The following is a 22,554-nucleotide window of genomic DNA, read 5'->3' on the forward strand; positions in this document are numbered from 1 at the left end:
TGCCACTTGTGTCATGAGGGAGGGGACAGTCCTGTGTCAGCTCAGAGCAGGGCCCTGCAGCTGGAGGAGGTCCCAGGGAGGTTAAGAGCTAGACCCTAGAGGGTCACAGTGATGCATGCCTGTGATCCCAGCTGAAGAGGGAGATGGAATCAAGACCAGCCTGGGTGACAGTGAGACCCTGTCTCAAAATACTAGACAGAGAAGTTAAGCACAGATGCCACAGGAGGCAGGACAGGCCCTAGTGTGAATCCTTCCTTGGCAGCTGTGCAATTTGAACAGTTACCCTCTCTGATTAGTCTCCTTCTCTGTAAAGAGACTGGGATGATGACGATGCCATTGGGCCAATGGGAAGAGTCTGGTGAAGGTGCATGACACAGAGTTGGGAGCTGGTGAATTTAAGCTGTTGTGATAAAAGGCTCCCAGCCCCAGACTGCGTTAAGGGATTCATACCAACTTAGCCAAGGGGGTGAGTGTCTGTCTCACATATACTTCCATTACAAGGACCAACATCCACAAGCCAAGTACAGGCAGGAAGCAGCCCACTGGGCAGGTTCTGGAAGGGATAGGCTGAGCATGTGAGGGGACTGGTTGGAAGGTGACCCTGGGGAGGTCTCAGGACAGCAGCGCACAGGATCACCACAGTGTCTGGCCGGAGCCAAGTTCTAGCCCTGAAGCAGATCAGGGGAAGGGGAAGCAGGTTCCAGTCAACGAGACCCACAGAGCTCTCTTGAAGGGGCCAGGGAGCTGCCTGAGAGCTTGTCCTGCCTCCCCAGGAACTAACCTGCACCTGCGCCAAGCTAATGGCATTTTCCCAGATGTTTCTTCAGTCCCTAGTTGTTGACCTCAATGACTGGGACAGCCCCATCCTCGCATGGTTCTGTCCACCTTCTCTGCTCATCCATCACCTCTTGCAGGTCAGGTCCCTCAGTGCACAGCCCTGCTCCTCTCGTGGTTGCTATCTGGTGGATCTCACATATGGAAGACTATTACAACACAGAGCTAGGCTTCATGGGGAGGTGGGGAGTTTCTTGCTCAGTAGAACTGGGTGTAACCCCAACTTTGCATGTCCAGCCAGATCCCAGGTGATGGTGACACCTTCAGTCTCAGGACCACACTTGGAGAGCCATTGCTCTACCCTCATAGTTCTCACCCTCATGTGCACAACCTGGAAACCTAGGGTGAACAACCTGGAATCCTCAGACCTGAATTTCCAGCCCTCCCCTTGCCTGACTTCCATGATCTAGGGTACAGCTTATATGTGAGGTATGTTAAAGCTCCTAGGTGATCTCTCTGCCTCTCCTTTCTCACCCTGGGGTGTCTTGGTGCTCTCCACACCACTGATGTCTTCTAACCCTGGCTGTGCAACAATGACTCCCTGGGGAGCACGGAAAACGCAGCCGTCAGGGCTCAACCCTGGGAGATGCTGGCCAATATCACTGGGCCTCCATGCTTCTTTCCAGTTGTCCACTGGCTGTTTCAGTGTGCATCCAGAGTGAGCAAGGGAATCCCAGTACCATGTGCATATAGCTGCCAAGGTCACCTTCCTTTGTGACTCCAGTCTTCCCCTTCCAGGGCTTAGAGTGGCCCCACTGCCCAGAAAACATGACCAAGTCCTCAGGATGGTACCTGCATGGGACTCAGGGAGGCTGAGAAGCCTACCTCCACCCTAGCAATCTCACAAGCTTCCGACTGGACCCTTTGCAAATATAACACATCATTAACTATTGATCCCACACATACACCCTGTGCCTTTGCTTAGGCCAGTGGCTCTCAAAGGTGGTGAGATCAGTATCACTTGGAACTTAAATGCAAATTCACAGGTTCCAACCCAGCTCTGCACAATCAGAAACGTCAGGGGAAAGAGGATGGGAGACGGTATCAACCTGCAGGTTAGCAGGTGATTCTGAGAGTTTTGTTTAAAGCCACTTCCTTTACCTGAAATCCCTTCTCTGCTGGTCTAAAAGAATCTGAAAAATAGTACCTTCCTCCTTCCTGACACCAGCTCCAAAATCCCCTTTTTGGGCCACCTCTCCTGCGTGGTCGCACCTACAGTTTGGCCCTGGAGTGCTGTTTCACCCCCTCCTGGTAACTGACATTGCTGACCACGTGACCAGTGGGTCCTTGCTGTGCACTCAGCTGCAGTGTGGGAATGCTACACAGACCTGGAGCCTGCTTCCTGGTGCCTGTGAGGCCGTGTGCCCTGGGCTGTTATTCCTGGCCCTGCTACCACCCTCTTGTGCCACCTTGGACAGCCAAGCCAACTTCTCTGAACTCAGTCAGTTTCCATGGGAAGGGGGTCTTCATAGTCACTTATGGCCTTTGGGAAGAGGATCACACAGTAGGACATGAGGAAGAGCTAATAAGGCCCAATCACTCCCTGTGCGCCTGCTGTGTTCCAGGTCTGAGGTGGATTTACACTGCATGAGGTGTGGTCTGTGGCCTTGAGGGGCTCCCAAAATTCCAGAATGACCACAGAGGGTACTGAACATGCCATGGAAGCCTCTTCAGCCTTTTAAGAGAATCGCAACAAATCCTCAAATCCTCAGTACTTTTCAAGTGTTTAGAAAAGTGCCTAGCAGTAGGTGCTTAACAAATGTGCTATGTCATTATTGTCCTTATCAGCAGTGGCATCTGTGTACAAGTAAGGAGCTATCACCTACGCAGTTTCATTGTTGTTTCTGACAGTACCATGGTTGGAACACAGGACCTCACACTTGCTAAGCAGGTATTCTACCATTTGAGCTTCACTCCCAGCCCTTTTTCACTTTAGTTAGGTTTTTGGATAGGGTCTCAATTTTTTGCCCAGACCTGTGCTGACCAAGATCCTCCTATGGCCTCTTGCATGGCTGGATCACAGGCATGCAACCATGTTCTGGCTTACTGATTGAGATGGGGTCTTTCTAACGTTTTGCCCTGGCCAGTCTCCAACCATGATCTTCCCAAGTTCTGCCACCTGAGTACCTGAGATTACACGCATGTGCCACTGTGAAAAAAAATCTGACCAAGAGCTATATATGCATAGCATGTTTCTGTCTGTGTAGAAGCAGGAGGCATCCACATCTGTCAGTAGACACATATCCCCTGGAAAAAAGACCCAAGAACAGTGTGGTGATTGCCTCAAGGGAGACTGTCAAGGGGCTGCGGCTGGTGAGAGAGAGACATGGGAGGTACCCTTTTACTTTGAAGCTATTGGAAGATTATTACTGTCTCTACTTAGTCTCTGAAGTTTTTATGCTAAAAAAAAAAAACATGGAGGTGTTTGGAGCTGTGTCCTACTGGGGTTTTATCCAGGTCTCCAGGAGCAGAATGTGGGGACTGGGCCTCTTGCCTCCCTGCTCATGGTTGTGCCACCTGGGTAGGAGGGGAAGGACAAGGAGAGGGAGCCTGCCCTCCTCTGACTTCCTTGCTCTCCCTACCCTGTCCCCACTCCTGGGTCCACGCTCATCCCTGTTCTCCTCCACTTCCTAGCACCCTGTCCTCAGGACCCCTGATGCTGGGCCCACAGGGACCCCAGGGTGCTTCCTCTCTGGTACAGTGTGTGGTCCTAGGGACCCCCTTGGACCCTCTCCTTTAGCCTGACCCAAGATTCACCATCTTCTCTCTCTGGTTTCTTCCTCTTCCACACCTGTCTGGATTCTGTCCTGCTCCTTCCTGTCTCCATCTCCTTGACTGACTGACTCTCACTGACAGAACTTGGTAAGTGAGCCTTGAAGGACAGGGCACACTGGGAGTGGTGTGGTGGGAAACATGGAAAGCGGTTTTCGCAGAGGGCATTTCTTAGTCCCAGAGGGCACAGCTCATACACCCCACCCTCTCAGACCTCCAGGTCCTGTGGTTAGGGGCCAAGGTTCAGGGGGAGAGAACAGCATTAGTGTCACCTGTTCAGAACTGTCATACTCCGCTGCCTTTGGCTATTAGTGTCCCTTCGGGCATTTAATTGGTCCCCTCCATCTGATGGGATGAATCTCACACCAGAGATAACTGCAGACTCCACAGCTCAACAGGCACAGAGGAGTGTTGCCCTTAAAATTCACAGGTTTCTGCTCTGGTCTGGGAGCAACCTGCTTGGATCCCAGGATGGATAGGAGGAGGCTAAAGGAGCTCAACCCCCACTCAAGTTCAAAACCCCCTTGCCAGGGATGGAGCACAGACACCCTGGGCTCTGAGGTCAGGCTAATGCAGCACCTGCATTAGCACTCCATGCACAGCTGCCTTAGGCACAGTGTGCAGCTGCAGTGGCAGTGGGATCTGTGACTCCAGCTTCCTGGAGCCTGTGTCTCCTGGGTGAACTCCTGCCCCAGGAGATGGGACCAGCCTTGCATGTGAAAGCTTTGGAGCCAGGGTTACCTGGCTTCCCCTTCTTACCAGGAACAACTTTTAAAAGGAAGTCCCCAGCCTCTGCTGGGCAGCCAAGAAGAGACCATACTTGCTTTGCTGGCCACATGCTCAACAGCACTGGGCAGGTGGGTCACGTAGGAAGGAGAGGACATGTCCTCTAGCACTGAACATCTACAGCAAGGGTCAAGAAGAGGCTCCTGACTGGGTGCACATCCCAGCCCCACCCAGGTTGAAGGGGAGTCTGGGACAATCTCTCTGTGAGGCAGGAAAGGAACTCACACCACCTTGCAAGTAGGCCGGACTCCAGGGGTCAGCAGGCCGCATCACGCACTGTCAGCCCTGTCTCTTCCCCTGATCTGGGGGCTTAATAACATAGACCTGTCTCCTGTATTGTTTCCATGTCGCTGTCTGACCCATGCAGAGGGAGGGTTACCATGCTGCCGTGCCCCTCCTGCCCTCCCTGTCCCAACCCACAATGGCCACTTAGTTGCTTCTCTTCCCTTGACTCCCTATTGACCTTTTCCCTTCCTTTTCCTCCTCTCTCCGCTGGGTCTTGTACTGGAAGATCCCTCTCCCCAGCTGGGGTCCCTGGGGCTGAGAAAGGAAGCAGGAAATGAGAAATCCGCCTAACACCAAAGGGACATTGTATGCATGACAGGACGATGAAGGCAGACATGAGCTCTGGGAGATCAGGACCCATGTGGCCCCTGCTCCTCCTCTGCTGCCCCCACAAGGCAACTTACTGGTCAACGCCCTCTGCTCCTCCATCCAGGCGCCAGACCTCGGTTTCCTGGGTCCTTTCTGACTGGCTTCTCTGTTCTTGACCTAGGGCCTGAACAGCATGTTTGAGGTGTACCTGGTGGGGAACAACTCCCATCACTTCATCATCTCCCCCACGTCTGTCCAAGGGAAAGCAGACATCCGCATACGGGTGGCCATCCCCCTGGACTACGAGACCGTGGACCGCTACGACTTTGACGTAAGGCCCCCCTCTCTGTCTCCTTGGGCAGGATGAGAAGAATGCAGGGGAGGCAGGGAGAGGGACAAGGCACCATCCCCTTAAGCCCTACCTTCCAGCTCTCCCCTATCCCTGAGGATCTGACTCAGAAGCCACTGAGAGATGATAGGGAGGACAAGCTAAGTCCAGGAATCAGAGAGAATTTTACCAGGCCCATTGCAGCCTCAGGAGCTCCTCAGGAGCCTCTCTGGGCCATCTCCTGCCAACCCTGCCTCCTTAACCTCTCCCTCCAGAGCAGAATCAGTGACCACCCCTGACCCCAGGGAGTAATAATGGAAGAATCCATAACCCACTGCTGGCATGACAGTGACTCCAACAAGTGCTCTAGGTTGGGACCAGCCAAGGCACAAGGAGGACTTATGGGTGGAGGGCTCCAGGAACACGTGGGAGTCACCTGGTCCCTTGCTCTGCTCTCCCAGCTCTTTGCCAATGAGAGTGTGCCTGACCATGCGGGCTATGCCAAAGTGAAGATCACCCTCATCAACGAGAATGACAACCGGCCCATCTTCAGCCAACCGCTGTACAATGTCAGTCTCTATGAGAATGTCACCGTGGGTACCTCTGTGCTGACAGTCCTGGTGAGTCCCGCATTTTCAAGCCAACAAGCTTTCAGGCAGACCATGGAGGTGTTCCCAAGGACACTGCACAGTTGGGGGAGGGGTACACCCAAGCACCCAGAAGCTGCATTTGTTGGAATATTAAAGTGTCTGGACCCCTCCAGGATGGGGCTTCAAGGCCAGGCTGCAGTGTAGAAAAGGTGCCAGGACACTTTGGTTTTCTTCCTTTACCCTCACAGGGATTGGTCTGGGGTGGGCTGGAAGCTCTGTAAGCCCCCTCTAATGAGTGGGACAGGTGCCAGCCATCTCTGAGGGTGACCCTCCCTACCTGAGTGCCTCTGTGGAGGTGCCTGGGCAGCCCCAACTGCCCTTGGCTGAGACTTGTCTTTTAACTGGAAGCCTCTCCCAGTGTCCAGCAATATCAGTTAGTACTTTTGGTTTGGAGAGACAGAAACCAGTATGTGGTTTAAAAAAAAATAAATATAAATAAATAAAATAAAATGGCTCATGTAACTTGAAGGTGAAAGTGATTTCAGGCATGGCTGCATCCAGGTGCTCAATTGAGCAGGAGTTATCTTAAGCATATGACTGTGCTTTATGCAGTGGCTGAAAGGGTCACCAGCACCTTCAGGCTAACTTCTTCCCAGTTTATCAACCCTATTGGGGAAATAAGTTCTGTTACAATACTTCCAACCAATGTCACAGAACTGATCTTCAGTGTTGGGCCATCCTAGAGCCAGTCTTCATGATTCTGATGTGCCAGGGATGGGTTGTATTCCCCCTGGTGTGTGAGGGAGCCAAGGGTTGAGGGTCAGGCTGAAAATGGGGGAAAGGCACCAATTATGAAACTGGGTGCTGAGCAGATCAGCATGGTAGATGCTTGCCCACAGTAGGTGCTCAATAAATGCTTGAGGAGTTTAACTCACTACGGCCCCCTTCTATCAACAAGAAGCCTGGCTGCCATTTCTGACTCCAAGCTGATACTGCCAGCCATACTTGGCCTCCCACTCCGAAGTGTGTTTACTCTACAGACAGATGGTGTGGAACTGCACTGCGCCCCCAGGCCCTTCCCGGCTGACAGTTATTAATATTTCAAACAGATGTTTAGCTAGTCAGCCCGTCAGATGTAAACAGTGAGTTGGCGGCGGCTGTTCTTTCCACCTGGCCCTGGGCTCCCCCAGCCTTCACCAAGGTGCTCCAGTAATACATTACCTGCTGCCTCAGGCCCCTGGACCCTTTTCCTGCCTCCTAGGCCCAGTCAAGAACGCACAGCAGAGGCTCCAGACTCCTGGACCAAAGAGAACATGTGCTGTCCCCTACCCTGGAGTGTCAGTGGGAAGGGGACCCAAGCAGCCTGTGTTTCAGGAGCCTGGCAGAAGAAGGAGGCCCTGTCCCCCAAAGGCAGGGACCATGTGGCAAAGAATTCCAGTGTGGGTCCAAGCTAGTCCTGTTTGCTCCATGCCCCTCCATGTTATCAGACAAGCTTAGCCTCCTCTGGGGCTGTCAGACCCAGCCAACCTCTGGTTCCAGCTTCCTTCATGCAAGCCTCAGGTGTGTGGAATTGTGAACATGGGAGGGGCTCTCTTGTTTAGTGAGAAATGAGACAGTAGGACTATGGCTCCCGCCTCCCACCTTTGTTGTGTACCGATCTATCCACATCACTCCCAGCCTTCATTTCCTCATCTACAAAATGGGTGGAACACCTTACAAAGTTGCTGTAGAGGATGTGAACCCTTCCCTGCACAATTCCCACCCACATCCCCTCCCCAAGGTGCCGCCAGAGTTCCTTGCAGGTGGCACATTACCTAGCCATACCCCACCCCACCCTTGCCTCCAGCTGCTCCCCCCACCACCAGCCTCGTCCCCAGGCTCCCAGCCCCATGTCCCTTCCTCCTTTGAGCAGGAGGGGCTGGAGTTCTAGCAGCCTGCTCAGGGACTGTGAAATTCCTTCTTCATGACCTTTTCTGTGATGTTATTAAAAGGTTTCATGGGCAGTTGTGTCAGGAAAAAATTATGAAGAAAAGGAAGATGCTTTAATTTGCACTAAAGAATGGGCAAAGTCTGCTGCAAGGGGCCTCCTTAACTCCCACCTGTCAGGGCCCTGCTTCTGTGACTTGTCACTTATGCTAGAGAGGGGATAGTGTGACCATGGCCAGGGGAAACTGGCTGTCACCACCAGCCTGGGCATCCCAGCTGAGATAGAGGAGCCAGACCTCCCCCAGCCCAGGTCTGGAGTCCTCCGTAGCCTCCAGCTATTGCAAGTAGAGTTGCCACTGGGGGAGAGAAATGAATGGGGACCTGGAACTCATAAGTTTGACCTTGAGCCAGTGTTGGTGGCCTTCTTGGGTCAGTCCTGCAAGAGCTGCTTCCCTTCTCTGCACTCACTGTAAACCAAGGAAGGATTGGAATGTGCCTGTGCACTGGTGCTGGGGCAGGAGTTACTGGGATGACGTCTGAGGACTGACCTCTTTGATGACCTCTTTGTCCTGCGTCTGCTGCTGCTTTCATGCTTTGATAGCAATTCTGCTATCACAGCTGCCATCACCGAGTTTTCACTGTAACCCGTGTACTTTGTATATACATGGCATCTCCGACCTGTTGAGCAGGCACTGTCATTCTCAAGCTACAGGAAACTGAGGCTCAAGGAGTTAACTTACTTGATCTGGGTCCCAGGGTTAGAAGGTGGCTGAGCAGGAATGCACACGAAGACCCCCTGATCTTGGCCATGATGTGGTTTTCCAGGGAGGCTCTGTGTTGGAACACTGAGCAGCTTATAGAGCTGAGGGCAGAGGAGCTGGAAAGGACTCTGCAGATCCCAGGGGGACAGGCACTGTGTCCCTGTGACCCTTGTGTCATTATGGACCCTCGACAACCTTTTGCATGGCCAGGTGAATTTCCACCTCTGGGCCAGAGCTGTGGAAGTTTTTCTACACCAGGGAGGTGTGAGCACTGTGCCCAGGGCTGTGACACTGTCCTCTGGAAAAGTCTCCTGAAAGAGGCAGGTGGGGGGGAGTGTCAGCAGGAGCAGAGCCTCTGAAGGGGACCTCACAGGAGCATTGTGGGGAGTGCCACTCTGGTTTTCGATACTATGATGAAATATCTGAGACAGGAAATAAAGAAAAGAGGCTTGTTTAGCTCACAGTGTTGGAAGCTACAGGTCCAAGATCAAGTTCCCCCTTGGTTTGGCCTCTGATAAGTGATTAATAACAGATGGTATCATGGAGGGAGCATATCAGAGGACAGGAAACCAGTATGAGGTGGAAGGGTCAGGCTTGCTCCTTTTATGATAACCCTCTTACAAGAACCAAAGCATCCCATGAGAACCACTCTAATTCCCTCCAAGCACAGGCCAGTGACCTCCACTGGTCCCACCTCTTATACCACCACACTGAGGACCCAGTTTCTAGCACATGCGCCCTGGAGGGACATCATATTCACACCAGAGCATGGTGTGCATGCGTGTGTATGTACACACGCAGAAGTGTTTGTTCCCTCTGGTATATGTATGCAATATACACACACGTGTGCATATGTATATGTAATGTGCACATGCATATTGCAGCCACGTGCATTTGGGTATGTGTACACATACAGTATATATACACAGGTGCACATATGTGTGTGTACATATGTGCAGGCTCATAGCTGATGCTGGTGGCTCCCATCTCCAGTCCCGTGGCTGGTCCTCCCCTCACTTCCCAAATCTCCTAACCTTGCAACAGAAGTTAGGAGGGAAAGCCATGGGACCCTGCTAGGCCTAGGGCAGCCTGGCCAATCAGTGTCCAAGGCCTGGCAGGGTTTGTAGGTGCCACTAGATAGTAGAATGGTACAACCATTCATTCATTTATTCAGTCATGGTTGAATCCCTACTATGTGCTAGTCACGTGGTCCTGAGGACACAGTGGTGATGTCAGTCTTGCTTTCATGGACTTTATAAGTCTCCTGGGAAAGCCTGACGTTAACACCAAAAAATGGACCTTCACATTGTTTACTTTCCAGAGACCCAGGTCCAAGTCCTGCTTCTACTGCTGGCTGGCTGTGTGCATGTGCAAGTATGTCCAATTCAGGGTTCCAGAGTTTGCGTTGGTAATAATAAATCCTTATCCCAGGATTGAGAGAGATGGGGCGTTTAAAGCACTCAGTGAACGGCAGGGACTGGGGAAGTGACGGCTATGATTGCTGGCACTATGGTTGTGATTCTCGTCTACCACAAAGGTCTCCATCCTACCCAGGAGGCTGTGCAGCATCACTGAGCACTGGCTGTTCAGCTTGGTCTCCCTGCCTTCCACTTCCACTTCCCCAGACTCCAATCCTTGCACCTGGCATACAGGCCATGCTCTTCCTAGGCCCGGCCCTGGCTGTCAACACCCAGGCTCTGGTTTCAAAGTGCAGAACTCAGAGGAAGGTTACATAGACTACAGAAGACAACCAGGCCTCTTCTGAGGGAGGCAGACAACAGATGCTGCTTGGTATGTGTGGGTCCCATGCTGTCGCCCAGAGACCTTGATGTAGCAGGTCCTGCACTGGGTTTAATGTCCTGCTCTGCCCCTAAAGTTCTTACTACCTTTTAATCAAGAGGCACTTCGTGTGGCTATCACTCTGGGACCTGCAGATCATGTAATTTGTCACGTACATAGACAATTTATGATTCTTATCTCAAAGAAACTAGGTGGCTGTCTGGTTTTCAGCCATTTCTACATTATCGGCAGACTCACTTTTGGGCCGGCTATGAGAGTGGAGCCAGGCCCTCTGTTCCCACAGAGCTTTCCATGCTGATTACTGCGCAAGAAACTACCCAAATTCAGCAGCATGAAGCCACAGGCACTCATCACATTCATGGACTCTGTGGGCAGGAATTGGGAAAGGACAGGGTGGGGGCTTCTCTGCTCCCCTAGTTCTAGGTGGCTAGAGCAGTGGGGCCTGGGAGGTCCTCTTCCACTTCCATGGTGACCTCTCCCTCCTGGTGCCTGAACTGATCTGGCTAAAGCATGGGCTCAGCTAGACTCTCTCCCGAGTACCTCTGTGTGGCCTCTCCATGTGGCATGGGGGTTCTGAGCAGGAGTACCCCAGAGGAGGCCTCTGGGGGACAAGGGTCCCAAGAAAACCAGGGGCCTTTTCTGATATTATCCCCAAGTCACTCAGCATCAATTCTGCTGAATTCAAGGGGCTGCAAGTTACTGAGACAAATCCAGATCCAAGGGGAAGAGACATAGATAGACACACACACCCCAACTCCCAAATGGAAGAATGGCAAGGAGTTAATACAGTGGAAATATCTAGAAGCCCAGAGCCTCACTGCAGCCCCTTACCCCTTCCTGGAGACATTGTGTGGGATCACAGCTGTGAAACAGCAATTTCCTCCTGCTGTGGCACAAACCGGTAAAAGGATGGGAGGAGGGGACTCTTTAAATCCCCCATCCAGCCTGGAAGGAGCTGGTAGTAGATAGGAATCTGCTCATGGAGGGAGGAGCTGGAGGTCCCTCTGCTCACAAGCAGTCCCTGAGGGTAGACTCCAAGCCCTCTGGACCTGGGTTGGCCTTCAAGGCCTCCACAACCAGGTCCTGAACTGCTCTCCTGCCCCCAGTCACCCTCAGCCTCTTACCAAGGTGTCAGCTCCTGCTGCTCATACCCCACCCCTCCCTCTGACACCATCAACATTCTGCATATGCTAAGGATCAGCCCAGTGGGCAGCACTGAACTTCACTAACTAGAGCTCTGTCTCCCTGGTAACTAGCATGTGCCCACTTGTCTCTGTCCCCTGCCTCCCCCGGCCCTCTGCTTGCGCTGCATCTTGCTTTCCCTGCTGCTCTTCCAACTGAGGGGTTCTCTGGCAGTTGTCCCTTCTACCCCCAGCCACTGGAAGCCTTTCCTGACAGGTTTCCTATGTCTGCATGTCCCCACCCTGGATGTGTAGCACAGAGTTGGTTTGATTCCTGTGGTGGGGGTGTCTAGGGCAGCTTCCTGGAGAGATGTGGCAGAAGAGGGTGGGCAGAGATCTCATAGGGAAACTGAAGCATGGAGAGGGTAAACCATATACCCCAGCTCAGCAGGTTCCAGGCACAGCCTGGTAGCGTAGCAGGTGTGGACACCAAGGGCAGGAGAGACTAAAGGAAGTCAGGAGACTCTATGACCTTTTATCCTGACTGACTAGGAGCCCCTGAGGCAGGAGGAATCTGGTGCTTCTTGGAGGACAGACCAGAGGGAAAGGGGTGCAGGGCACCAGTCAGAAGCTGGGAGACCAGCTGTGAGGCCAGGGAGAAGATAGGTGAGAGGTGAGGCTCCTCACAGGTGGGGAGAGGAGCAAGACTCAAGGTCCCTCCCCACCCTCTTGTCTCAGCCCACTCTGGGGTTAGGGCACTAGCTTAACAAGTCTCTTCTCCAGCCCAGCAAAGTACATCATCTTTGTCTCCACCAGATTGACCAGGCAAACCTGGGCCTTCAAAAACTTTACGTGGAAAGAACTAGCCGTGGGCCCACCGGCTGGCCTTGGGCTGCTTGCTGACTGTCTGATCAGCAGCTTCCTCCTCTGTAAAATGGGCAGCAGATCTCCTATCTCAGCAGTGTTGTGAAATGATGTATGTCAAGGTCATAACCTAGGGCCTGCAACCAGCAAATTCTCCCAAAGTTGTACCAATGTCTACTTATACCAGGCATCCAGGGCTACCTGTGACTTTCTGGGAACAACTGCCTCTCCCTACTTCTGATGGCATTGACTGTATTTGGTTCTGCCATTGTGTAAAGCTAGCCAACATGAATTATTAGTAAGTGTGAGCAATGGGTGGGTGGCCCCCATCTGGTTACTTCAGCAAACTCAAGAAGGGCTATGGGTCAGTGTAGGGAAGACAGCCTGGTGCCTCTGTCTAGAAACAAGGAAGTTGGACTTCCCCCAAGCCTAGGCCTCCTCTCCTCCTGTCCAAGATTCCCCACCCCCACTTGGCCTCTCTCCTCACCCCTCCTGACACCCCTCACCACTGGCATCTTAATTGATCTCATTGTTCTCAAACCCCTTGAGACCTGAGACTCCAGCTGTGCTTAAACAGAACAAAATCTCTTCCAATTTCCCCCACCGTTTAAAAGAAAATTGAATTCTTTATCTGCAGCCTGGGGAGGGGAGGGAAGGGGGAAAAAGCAAGGGGGAAGAAGGAGAGAGGGAGGGAGGAAGAGAAAGAGAGAGAAATAGTAAATAGTCATCCAGTCCTGCTCCCAAGCTGGCCTAGAAGGCCTTTGTAGACACAGCCTCCCTCATTTGGGGGGTGCCTAAGACTGTCCTTCTGGGCCCCTTTAGTCGTTCTTGGCTCATGAGGGGCTGGGATGCAGGGGGTGGGGAGGAGGCTGAGTGGCTGACAGTGATTGACAGGTCGGAGTTCCTTGTCTGTCAGGCCTCAATGCTCCTCGCCTATGTTTATCTCCTTAATCTAAATATCAATCCACAAAAGCGAAATGGGATGGAATGGAGGTAGTAGAGGTAGGACAGGTGCTAAGGAGAGTTCTTTCCACCACCACCTGAGCTTCGCAAGGAGTTGGGGAGAGCCTATGGGTAGGGAGGCCAGTGGAAGGGGCTGTGCGGACTGTAGGCCTGGGTTGTATGTTGAGCCAGGCTCCCCACCTCTGCCCCTGAAGCAGCTTGTCCTGGACAGCTTTTGGAGAATTGGCCCTTTAGCTCATTGATTTTTGGCAAATTGATCTAAGGCTCCTTTGCCTTAGATCAGAGGCTCCACAGCCTCTGTCACTGGTGCCCCCGCTAACCTTGATGAGGGGAGAGTCTGTCTGCCTTGGCCCTCTGCCCCTTTGCCAAAGCAGGTGGGCCCTCAGCAATTTGGTAGGCCTTGTGAATGTGTTTTGGGAGGATAGTGAGCTCCAGGCACTTCAAGTTGTCACATAGCTGTCTGTACTCTACACACTGCACAGAAGCAAGTGAGATGCAAGGAAGAATATAACCTACCCAGGGCCTGCCAGCTTCCAAGTGGCCAAGCCAGGATTCCAACCAGATCCAAGCCCCAGGCATCCCCTCCCTCTCTAATCACCAGCAGGCTTTAGCCTCCTGTGAAGAAGTAGCTGCTTACTCACAGAGTGACCTTGAGCAGGTCCTGGCACCAGGACCCTCCCTTCATATCCTCATCTGGAAAATGAAGGGGTTGTTCTGGGTGCTCTCTGGGCCCCCTGTGCTAACATGTGACCACCTGTCCCCAGACAGTCCCTCCTGTGCTGAGAGTGGTAACCCCTGTATTTTGTGCCTGTCAGAAGTCAGCCTTCCGTAGGCTAGCTGCTGATTGCTTCTGCTCTGGCAATGGCTCAGAGGACACCAAAGCGAAGAAAATGGACCCCCTGGGCAAGGGGACAATGGGTAGCTATACGAGTGGCCAGGGCCAGAGTGAGTTCATAAATGCTGCAAACCAAAGGCCTGTACAAAGGCCACCTGTGCCAGGCACTGGGAAGGTCACCAGCTCAGGCTGTGCTGACTGGGGAGCAAGGGCTTGAGCAGCCACCAGGGGCCCAGCCTGAGTTTGTCCAGGGAGCAACTGCAGAAAAGGCTGGGGAGCTGACTTGAGGGCTTCAGGGCCTCAGAGAAGTTGAGCTGGGCCTGTGGGTATAGCGTAGCCCAACCAAACTGCACAGTTCCTGTGGGAAGGGTGGGAACTGGGCTTCCTGGCAGCTGTTTTCTGGAGAGGATCAAAGTCTTATGACTTGTTTTTTTAAACTATGATTCATAGTAAAACCTATATTTGACTTCATGATCCCCAAACACACACACATCCCCAGAACAAAATAATACTTCCATTCTACATGCAATAATATACCTTAGTATTTCCCATTTTGTTCTATTAGATTTCCTGTTTTAAAAAAAAAATGGAACTCATGACCCACTAGAGTGATTTCATGAGCAGCTACTGGGTATGGAGCCAAGTCTTCACGTCTCTATTAGGGAGCCTTCTCTGCTTTGCACTCTAAGACAAGAATGATGATGATGGTGGTGGTGGCGATCAGCTCACATTTCTCAAGGGCTTATTATAGGGACAAGGTGGTAAAAACCCCAGCCAGGCTCCAGGCTTAGACCACCCAGGTTTATTCAGCCATTTCTGACCTATGTGGCTTTGAATAGAGGTTATTTATATCAACAATGACCAATATAGCTGTCAGCAGCAGAGAACCTCAAAATCTTTCAAGCTCTCTTTTTCCACCACCCCTGGGTGTAGCCTTCATCTTCATGGTCCAAAATGGTTGCTAGAACCTCAGCCATCAAATCCATATTTTAAAGCTACAGGATGGAGAAAGTAAGGAAGGACATTTCCCTTTTAAGGAGACTTCCTGAAAATGCCTGGCAAACTTCTGCTTTCATCTCATTGGGCAGAACCTGGGAAAGGTAGTATTTGAGCTAGGTGGTATTGTGTTCCCTTTGTAAAAAAATCATAGTTTCTGTTAATTTAAGAGTAGGGGTGGGGGTGGGGGGATTGTGATGTTAGTCTCAGCCTGTTTCCTGGGATAACAGCTGCTTATAGATTTGTGGTAGGAGTTCAGTGAGATAAAACATGCAGAGTACTTAGCACTGCCTGACACAGAGAAAGTGCTAAGCACAAGTTAAGTGCCTGGCTCCATGCTAAGATCTTGTGCATGTTATCTCATTGAATCTCTATGACAATCTAGTGAGGTCAAAATTAGCCCTCTGTTTTATAGATGACAGAGATGGCTGAGATTCAGAAAATCTGAATGGTGTGACATACCGACACACCAGTAGAAAGCCAGAGCCAAGGCTCCACCTCCTGTCTCTATGATGTCAGTGTCCTTTCCCTTAATGAGGCACACAGACTCCTCATGGAGCCTGAAGCCTTCCTGTGAGTCCCACAAATCTGGGGCCATGAAATGACCACCGTCATCTCACACAGCAGAGATATGAATTAGAACTCAACTAGCCAATTTCAAGTGGAATCTGGACCCAGAGCTCCTTCTGCCTGCCTAGCCACCTGCAGGGGTGCCCCACCCAGCTCCCCACCTGGAGGAGAAACCAGACTAGGACAAAAGACCCCTGTGGGCTCCTGCTGTAACAAGAACTATAAACCTAGAGTCTGAAGATGGAGGTCTGTGACTCACAGACTGACCCTAGACCAGTCCCTTTTCTCTGCAAGCTTCAGTTTCACCATCTGTGAAGCAGCGAAAGTGCCACTGAACCTCTCTGCCTTCTGGACCAGTTTCAGAACCATGAGGCTAGTGTTTGAACTTATAACTGAGGCATATGCTCTCTAATCTGTTAGGACAACCTGAATGCTGGCAGTGGGGTGATCAGTTAGAGAATCCACAGGTCAGAGGACTGGGGCTGGGCTGCTTCCTGGGCCCAGTAGGCATAGCAGACTCCTATCCCATGAGGCCCTGGGCTGCATGGCCTGGGTGAATGAGGGGCTGGGGCTGCAGCCCTCTGCTGGGTTCAGAGATAATGGGGATTTATACTCCCTGCGACAGACTTTGACCTTAATTTCTTTTGTCGTGTAGGGCTGTAAAATTCGTTAGGGACCCTTGGGTGGAGTGATGGAGATGTCAAGTGGGCAGTTGTGTGGATATTTAATCTATCAGATGTGTGGTTTGCCATTTAGGGAGACAACAAGAGAATGTGGAATCAATATGGTTCATTAGCGAGCAGCACATGCTGGCCCAGTCAGCACTGGCCAATGACAGCAGGTGTGGGAGGGTGCCACCCAGGTGCCAAGTCACCTTGGAATGAGGGCATTTCTCTGGAACATGGCAGTGACCAATCCCCCCTCTTCTCCAACTAGACTGAGTGCTGCTTGTCACCTGTGTAGCCCAGGGAGGGGGCTGAGCCACAGGGAGAGGGCACTGGTGAGCTAGCTGCAGCAGTGGTGGGAGGTGTTCCCAGCCCTGGTGTGGCTGCTTCCCCAGGGGGTTGATTGCACTGTCTTTTCCCTCCCTCCCATCTCCTGGATACAGAAGGTCCCACTTAATGGAGCCTCAGATGTGTGTCTGTCCCCACATCTCTCCAACGCCCTCTCCTCACCTCCTCTACCACATAATCTCAGCTTGATAACTGGCCTCAGAGAGGTCCCAGGTCCTTCTGATTGTAAATGTCTCAGTCACCCCCAGCCATCCACCCTCTTTCCTCTTGCATTCTCAGGAAAATGACTTTCTGCATTCCAGTTTGCTTTGTTTGGTGATCAGATGTGATTGGGGGAAAAAAAAGGAAAGAAAGAAAAAGAAGTCATTCAATTGAGTCTTCTTTAAAGCCAAGGGCACGAGAGAAGGGATGTGTACAAGGGTTAGAAGCCCAGTTTAGGTTTCTTCCTTCTTCTCTTTGCTGTGTGTGTGATCGCCAACTGCTAGACCCTGAGACACTTGCAGCCACAGGCTCCATGAGAGTAGGGAACATGCTGTCATGTGTCCCCCATCCAACTTGTCTTAGATCCTGAGACAAGAATGGAGGACAGGTCATCCTGGAAAGCCAGGTTGTGGAGAGTTGGTGACGGGAGCAAGTTGTCACTGAAGGAAGCACTTTGAAGCCTACCACCACTGTGGTCAGCCAGCACTCCATCCCACTGGGGTCCTGGGGTGGAGGCTGTGCTTCACCCCAGCTCAGGGACCAGGGAGCTGGGGTACCGACTGGTGGACTCCAGGCCCTATTGAGCAGCTTTGGGGAAAGTGAACTCCCCATCATTCCAGCCACTTCCAGACAAAAGCCCACAGGTAGAGAGACAAATATCCTCACAGTAAAGCAGTCCTGGCTTCTAGAGATGAGCCCTGAACCGTCATGTGTGACTGTGGCTTCTGCTGCTGTTGGAAGTATAGACAATGTCCTATGAGCACTTAGGAAGGGATGGCTGAGCTTCAGGGGCCTCCTCCAGGAAGGGACAATGAGCTAGCCGCTCCTCACAAGCACTGCTTCCTGCAGCTGCTATACTGATGTCATCCTTGCTATGACAGTGGAAGATGCTGCCCCTTGGCCAGGCTGCTATGCCCTGCCTGGAGACCCTGAGGCTTACTGAACAGGTCCTAACATGGACAGAGATTCCATTCTGGACTCTAATCTCACCAGGGGATTTTGCCTCATCCCAGGAGGTGCCTGTCCAGAATGGCCCTCACTCTGGGGTTTAGGGAGGTCTGGCCACCAATGGGTCCCAACTGGGCATCTCTGAAGCTCAGCTCTACCACTCCCCTCGATGGGGTCTCCAGCAAGTTGCTAGCCTTCTCTGGGCCTTCACTTTCTCATCCACACATGGGCTATAATGCCACCACCATAGCTTGTGAGCACTAGGTGAATGTGGCCTCGCTTATGTCCTAAAGCAGACATCAGAATCTGCTAGACCCTGTGCCAGGGTCCTGGGGTGCTTCCACAGACACCACAAGCTGGGGCCTTAAAACATGGATGTGCACTCCCTGACCCTTGGAGGTCAGAAATCTGAAATGCAGATGTGGCAGAGCACCCTCCAGAGACTCCAGGGGAGGACCCTACTTTGCCTCTTCCGGCTTCTGGAGGCCCCATGTGCTCCTTAATGGAGCACACTGCATAGCCCCAATCTCTGCCTCTATCTACAGGTGGCCTTCTCTGTGTCTTCCACTAAGTGTGCCTGATAAGGATAGTTTGTCATTAGATTTAGGGTCCAACCAGTGTGACCTCATTTTGAAATCTTGAACTGAGTCATATCTGCGAAGACCTCCTCAAAAAGGCCACATACACAGACCTAGGGGTGAAGACGTGGACATACTTTTTTATGAGGTCACCATTCAACCCATTACATCACTCTGTAAGGTGTGTGAAGTAACGTAAGGACAAGTGGGTAGGACGTTGTAGTAAGGACATAGTGGACGGCCACATGTGATTTCCTATCTTCTCTTCTCACCCCAACACCACTGTACTGACAGCTCTAGAACTCAGGTCTCCTTGGCCTAGCTCAAGTTCTGCTCACCTGGAGTACCCTCCCCGCCCCCAGCTCCACCCACCTTCCAGCTTCTGCGCTTCTTCTGAAGGAAGCTCCTGGGCCCCCTTCTCCGGCTCCCCTGCCACTTCCTGTCTATACAGGAAGTCCATCTTATGCGTGGATTTATTACACGTAGTTTTGACCAAGTTAAGTCAAAACATGGATGAATAAATGAATGAATGAATAAATACCAAAAAAATTTCAAAAACAGTTTTTTTTTTCAATTCCTGCAAAGACTATTACAAAGCTCAGTTGAGGCAGAGAAGGTTTCAGTCAGTACCAGGTTACCATCAGTTGTGTTCTGTAATCTGCTGAGTGTTTCCTTACCCCTAATGTTGTGAAAATATGCCTCCCAAAAAGCAAGACGAAAGCTATGGTAATACTTCCAAGCCAAAAGGGGCATGTAATATGCCTAATTTAAATGATAAAGTAAAAATTTAAGATTGGTTGAAAGGTGACACGTCTTTGGCTGGCACTAGGGGAAAAATGAATCAAGCATCCACCGTACAGCACTGAACACCCTAGACATGTGCCGTTTTCCTCAGCAGTGCTCTCCTTGGGACCATAGACCTGCAGGGCCCACTGTACCATCCTGGGGCCCTTCACCTCCAGCTGTGCGGGGTCTTTTCTCTTGCCACGTGTAGAGATATCCCTCCAGTGGATCCAGGAGCTCCTGTGGTCCCAGGTTGCCTCTGACACTTCCCAACGGCCTTACTTGGTTTGGTCTATTTGCTGCTCAAGAAACCTCAGGGCTCCTAACCCACTGTGCCAGTTTACAGTGAGCCTTGGCTGGGGAGGTTGTCTTCCCAGCCCAGTTGAACCAAAACCAGAAGCTTCCCAGGCAGAGCTGGAAAAGCTCCTCATACAGTTAGGGAAACTGAGGCATAGGAACAAGGAATGGATTCACCCATAAAGCCAGCTAGGGACAGGGCTTGGCGCCCTGACCCCCAACCCAGCTGTAGGTTCAAGAACTCTGACTTTGGAATCAGGCCCATCTTCAAATCCTGGCTTTGCCAAACTTCATCTTAGTGACTCTAGCAAGTTACCGAAATTCCCTGGGCCTCCGTTACTCATCTGAAAAGTGGTCTTGGTAATGTAGAGTCCAAATTAGGAAGAAATGAAATAATACATTTATGCCTAACACATAAACACTCAATGATTTGTTGAAACATCCAATAAAACCACTAAAGCTGTCTTTTAAAATTAGTTGAAATATGTTAGGTAAACCACCTTCCTTCACCTCTGACTCGTAGCAGAATCTCAGCACCACTGTGTGACTTCACGCTTGGTGGTTAACCTCTCTGAGCCTTTGCTTGTCCCATCCATAAAGTGAGGCTGTACTAATACCTATCTCATAAAGAAGGAGTAGAGATTAAATATCTCACTACATCTGTGTTTCTCCGAATAATGCCTGGGACCCAGTAAGGACAAAATGGGTTGTGCTACTGTTATTATTTTTGCAGTTGTTATCAGCCAGAGGGTTTTCATGTGTGAGATGGAATGTGACACCCTCCCACACCTGAGGGTTATTTTAAGGACTGCAGTCAAGTTCTTAAGGACAGTGCTCTTCACAGTGCAGGTCCATTGACAGGCAGCACTCAGCAGGGGCGGGTACTTAGTTATCCCCTGACTCTGAAGGTCCTCCACACCCCCCAGCCATCTCCCCAGCAAGGTAAGAGGCCCTGGGGACCCCCAGGCACTTGGCGCATGCAGGCTGCTGCTGTCCACCCTGACAGCCCTTGACACAGCATAATTGCTTCCCCACTACGACTCCTTTAAGCACAGAGATGCTGGCCAGAACAATTTGCTCCCCATCAATTTTTATTTCCAGGTTTTAAAGTAAAATAAAGGGAAATAAAGTAGGGGGTGCAGGAGCCCAAGGAAAACACTGCATTTGCAATAACAAAACAGTTGGGACCCTGCGCCCCAGCCTTCCTCTCCTGCCACAGGACTGACACACTAATAAAGGGGCTGGGGTGGCTTCCCTGGAGCCCCCCTCCTGCAGGGTGTGTGCTATCTCCCCTTCACCTTGACCTGGCCACTGCTGCCACAGCTCTGGGAGGGGGCGGGGAAGCTGGGCCAGGGTGCTCAGCAGTAATGCATTCGCATGGACTGGAGAAAGAGCACACTTAGACCCAAGAGTGGGAATCATGATACCAGTTCCAGTTAGAAAGTGGTCCCTGTGTGCCAGGCACCAGTATAAAACACCTTCCCTGAATAAGGTGGCTACAGCCATTACCCATTTTTTACAGATAAAGAAGCTGAGGCTCAGAGTGGGTGTCACAGTGGTGGTTCCTTCTCCTCTCCCTTTGGTCATCTTCTCCCTCCTTCTCCTTCCTCTATCTCCACGCTCTGCAGTCATCACCCCTCTGATGTTCTTTACTCCTGAGAAGGTCATCCACTCAGGATTTGAGACTCAGAGAGAAAAAAGAGGCGGGCTCACAAACTAACACCTGTAATCTCACTCCTTCCATCCACTCAGCTGGTGATTGTTGGGGCCCGTGATGCCAGAATGGATGCTGGGGATCCCTAGGGAAGTCAAGCTCAGTGCCTGCCCTCACAAAGCCCATATTCTGTTGGGAGAAGTGGACCAGGTAGCACTGGGCCAGACAGCCCTGCCAGAACCGTAGCCCTCTCCCCACCACATCCATCCACCAGCAAGACCTGTCAGCTCCCTGGAGTCCAGCTGACCTAGGGGCCAGCCTGGCCCAGCCTACTGCCTCTCACTACTGCCTCTGCAGGCCTCTCTCAACTTCTGCTTGTACCCCAGGAGTCAGAGTGAGCTTTTACAAATGGAAGCACTACAAACTCTATCAGATCCTGAGAGGCTGAGATGAGGAGCCCTTAGGAGGCCTGAGGAGAGCCTGCCAGCAGAGAGCGCTGCTAGTGGTGAGGCAGGACTCTGCTTGGCCTGGGAAGAGCCTGAGGCCTGAGTGACAGGATGAGGATATGCAGGAGAGGAGAGTACTTGGGTGGAGGGTGAGCTGCTGGAGCAAGGCAGGACTGAGCTGGAAGACATTTCAGGAGGCCTGGCAGCACACATGCACTTCCACAGCTGAGTGCCTGGGAGAAGTCCCAGAACCCAGATCTCACTGTCCCCCTGCAGTGGTATCTATGACTCTGCTCTTAGCTGCAAATCCTTTTTGAGGCCCTTTATGCCTGGACCCTCCAGGGAGAAACACCTTTCTTACCCTAGAGAGTTCAGAAGGGATAGCAAAGATGCTTGAACCCAATTCCTCCCACAGTTCGCTGTCAGCAGCTGCCAGGAAGACTGGACTGGGAGTTCCAGAGGCCTCCTCTGCACTCAGTGCTGTGATTGACTAGTAATGTCTGCCATGGGCACATGTGATTGGGGTAAGATGTAGCCGTCTATCTCAGGTTCCCATTGGACCAAAAGGCCCCTTCCTCTTTCTCAGCAGCCCACACCACCAGCCAGGCCACCCCTTTCTGGACTGTCCTCCCACTTGCTTCTATTCCCCACGATCTGCTCTGAGCCTCCAGCTCCTGCCTTCCAGGTAGCACCCCCTTTTTCTAAGGCCTCCACTTGCTCAGAAGGCTCAGAGCAGGGGCGCAGGGCTTTCCTGAATGTGACTCTTTCCCCCATTATTCCTCCTGTTATTTCTCCTGTACCCAATGCTCACTCCTGGTGTCCTTGCCACCCAGGACACTCATCTCTCCTCTTTCACACAAAGCCCAATGGGTGGGGGGGCTACATTTTCCTAGA

General features: G+C 51.8%; 1 protein-coding gene across 1 annotated transcript in view; it reads left to right on the top strand.

The window, feature by feature from the left end:
- Positions 1-22,554, top strand: part of Cdh23 (cadherin related 23) — a 382,861-nt gene that overhangs the window by 231,409 nt on the left and 128,898 nt on the right. Inside the window, exons 12-13 of the mRNA XM_074079082.1 lie at positions 5,168-5,317; positions 5,776-5,934. Coding sequence (XP_073935183.1) covers positions 5,168-5,317; positions 5,776-5,934 — 309 coding nt within the window. The remainder of the gene's footprint in view (positions 1-5,167; positions 5,318-5,775; positions 5,935-22,554) is intronic.

The sequence above is a fragment of the Castor canadensis genome, chromosome 7, assembly GCF_047511655.1.
Source record: "Castor canadensis chromosome 7, mCasCan1.hap1v2, whole genome shotgun sequence".
NCBI classification, from domain to species: domain Eukaryota; kingdom Metazoa; phylum Chordata; class Mammalia; order Rodentia; family Castoridae; genus Castor; species Castor canadensis.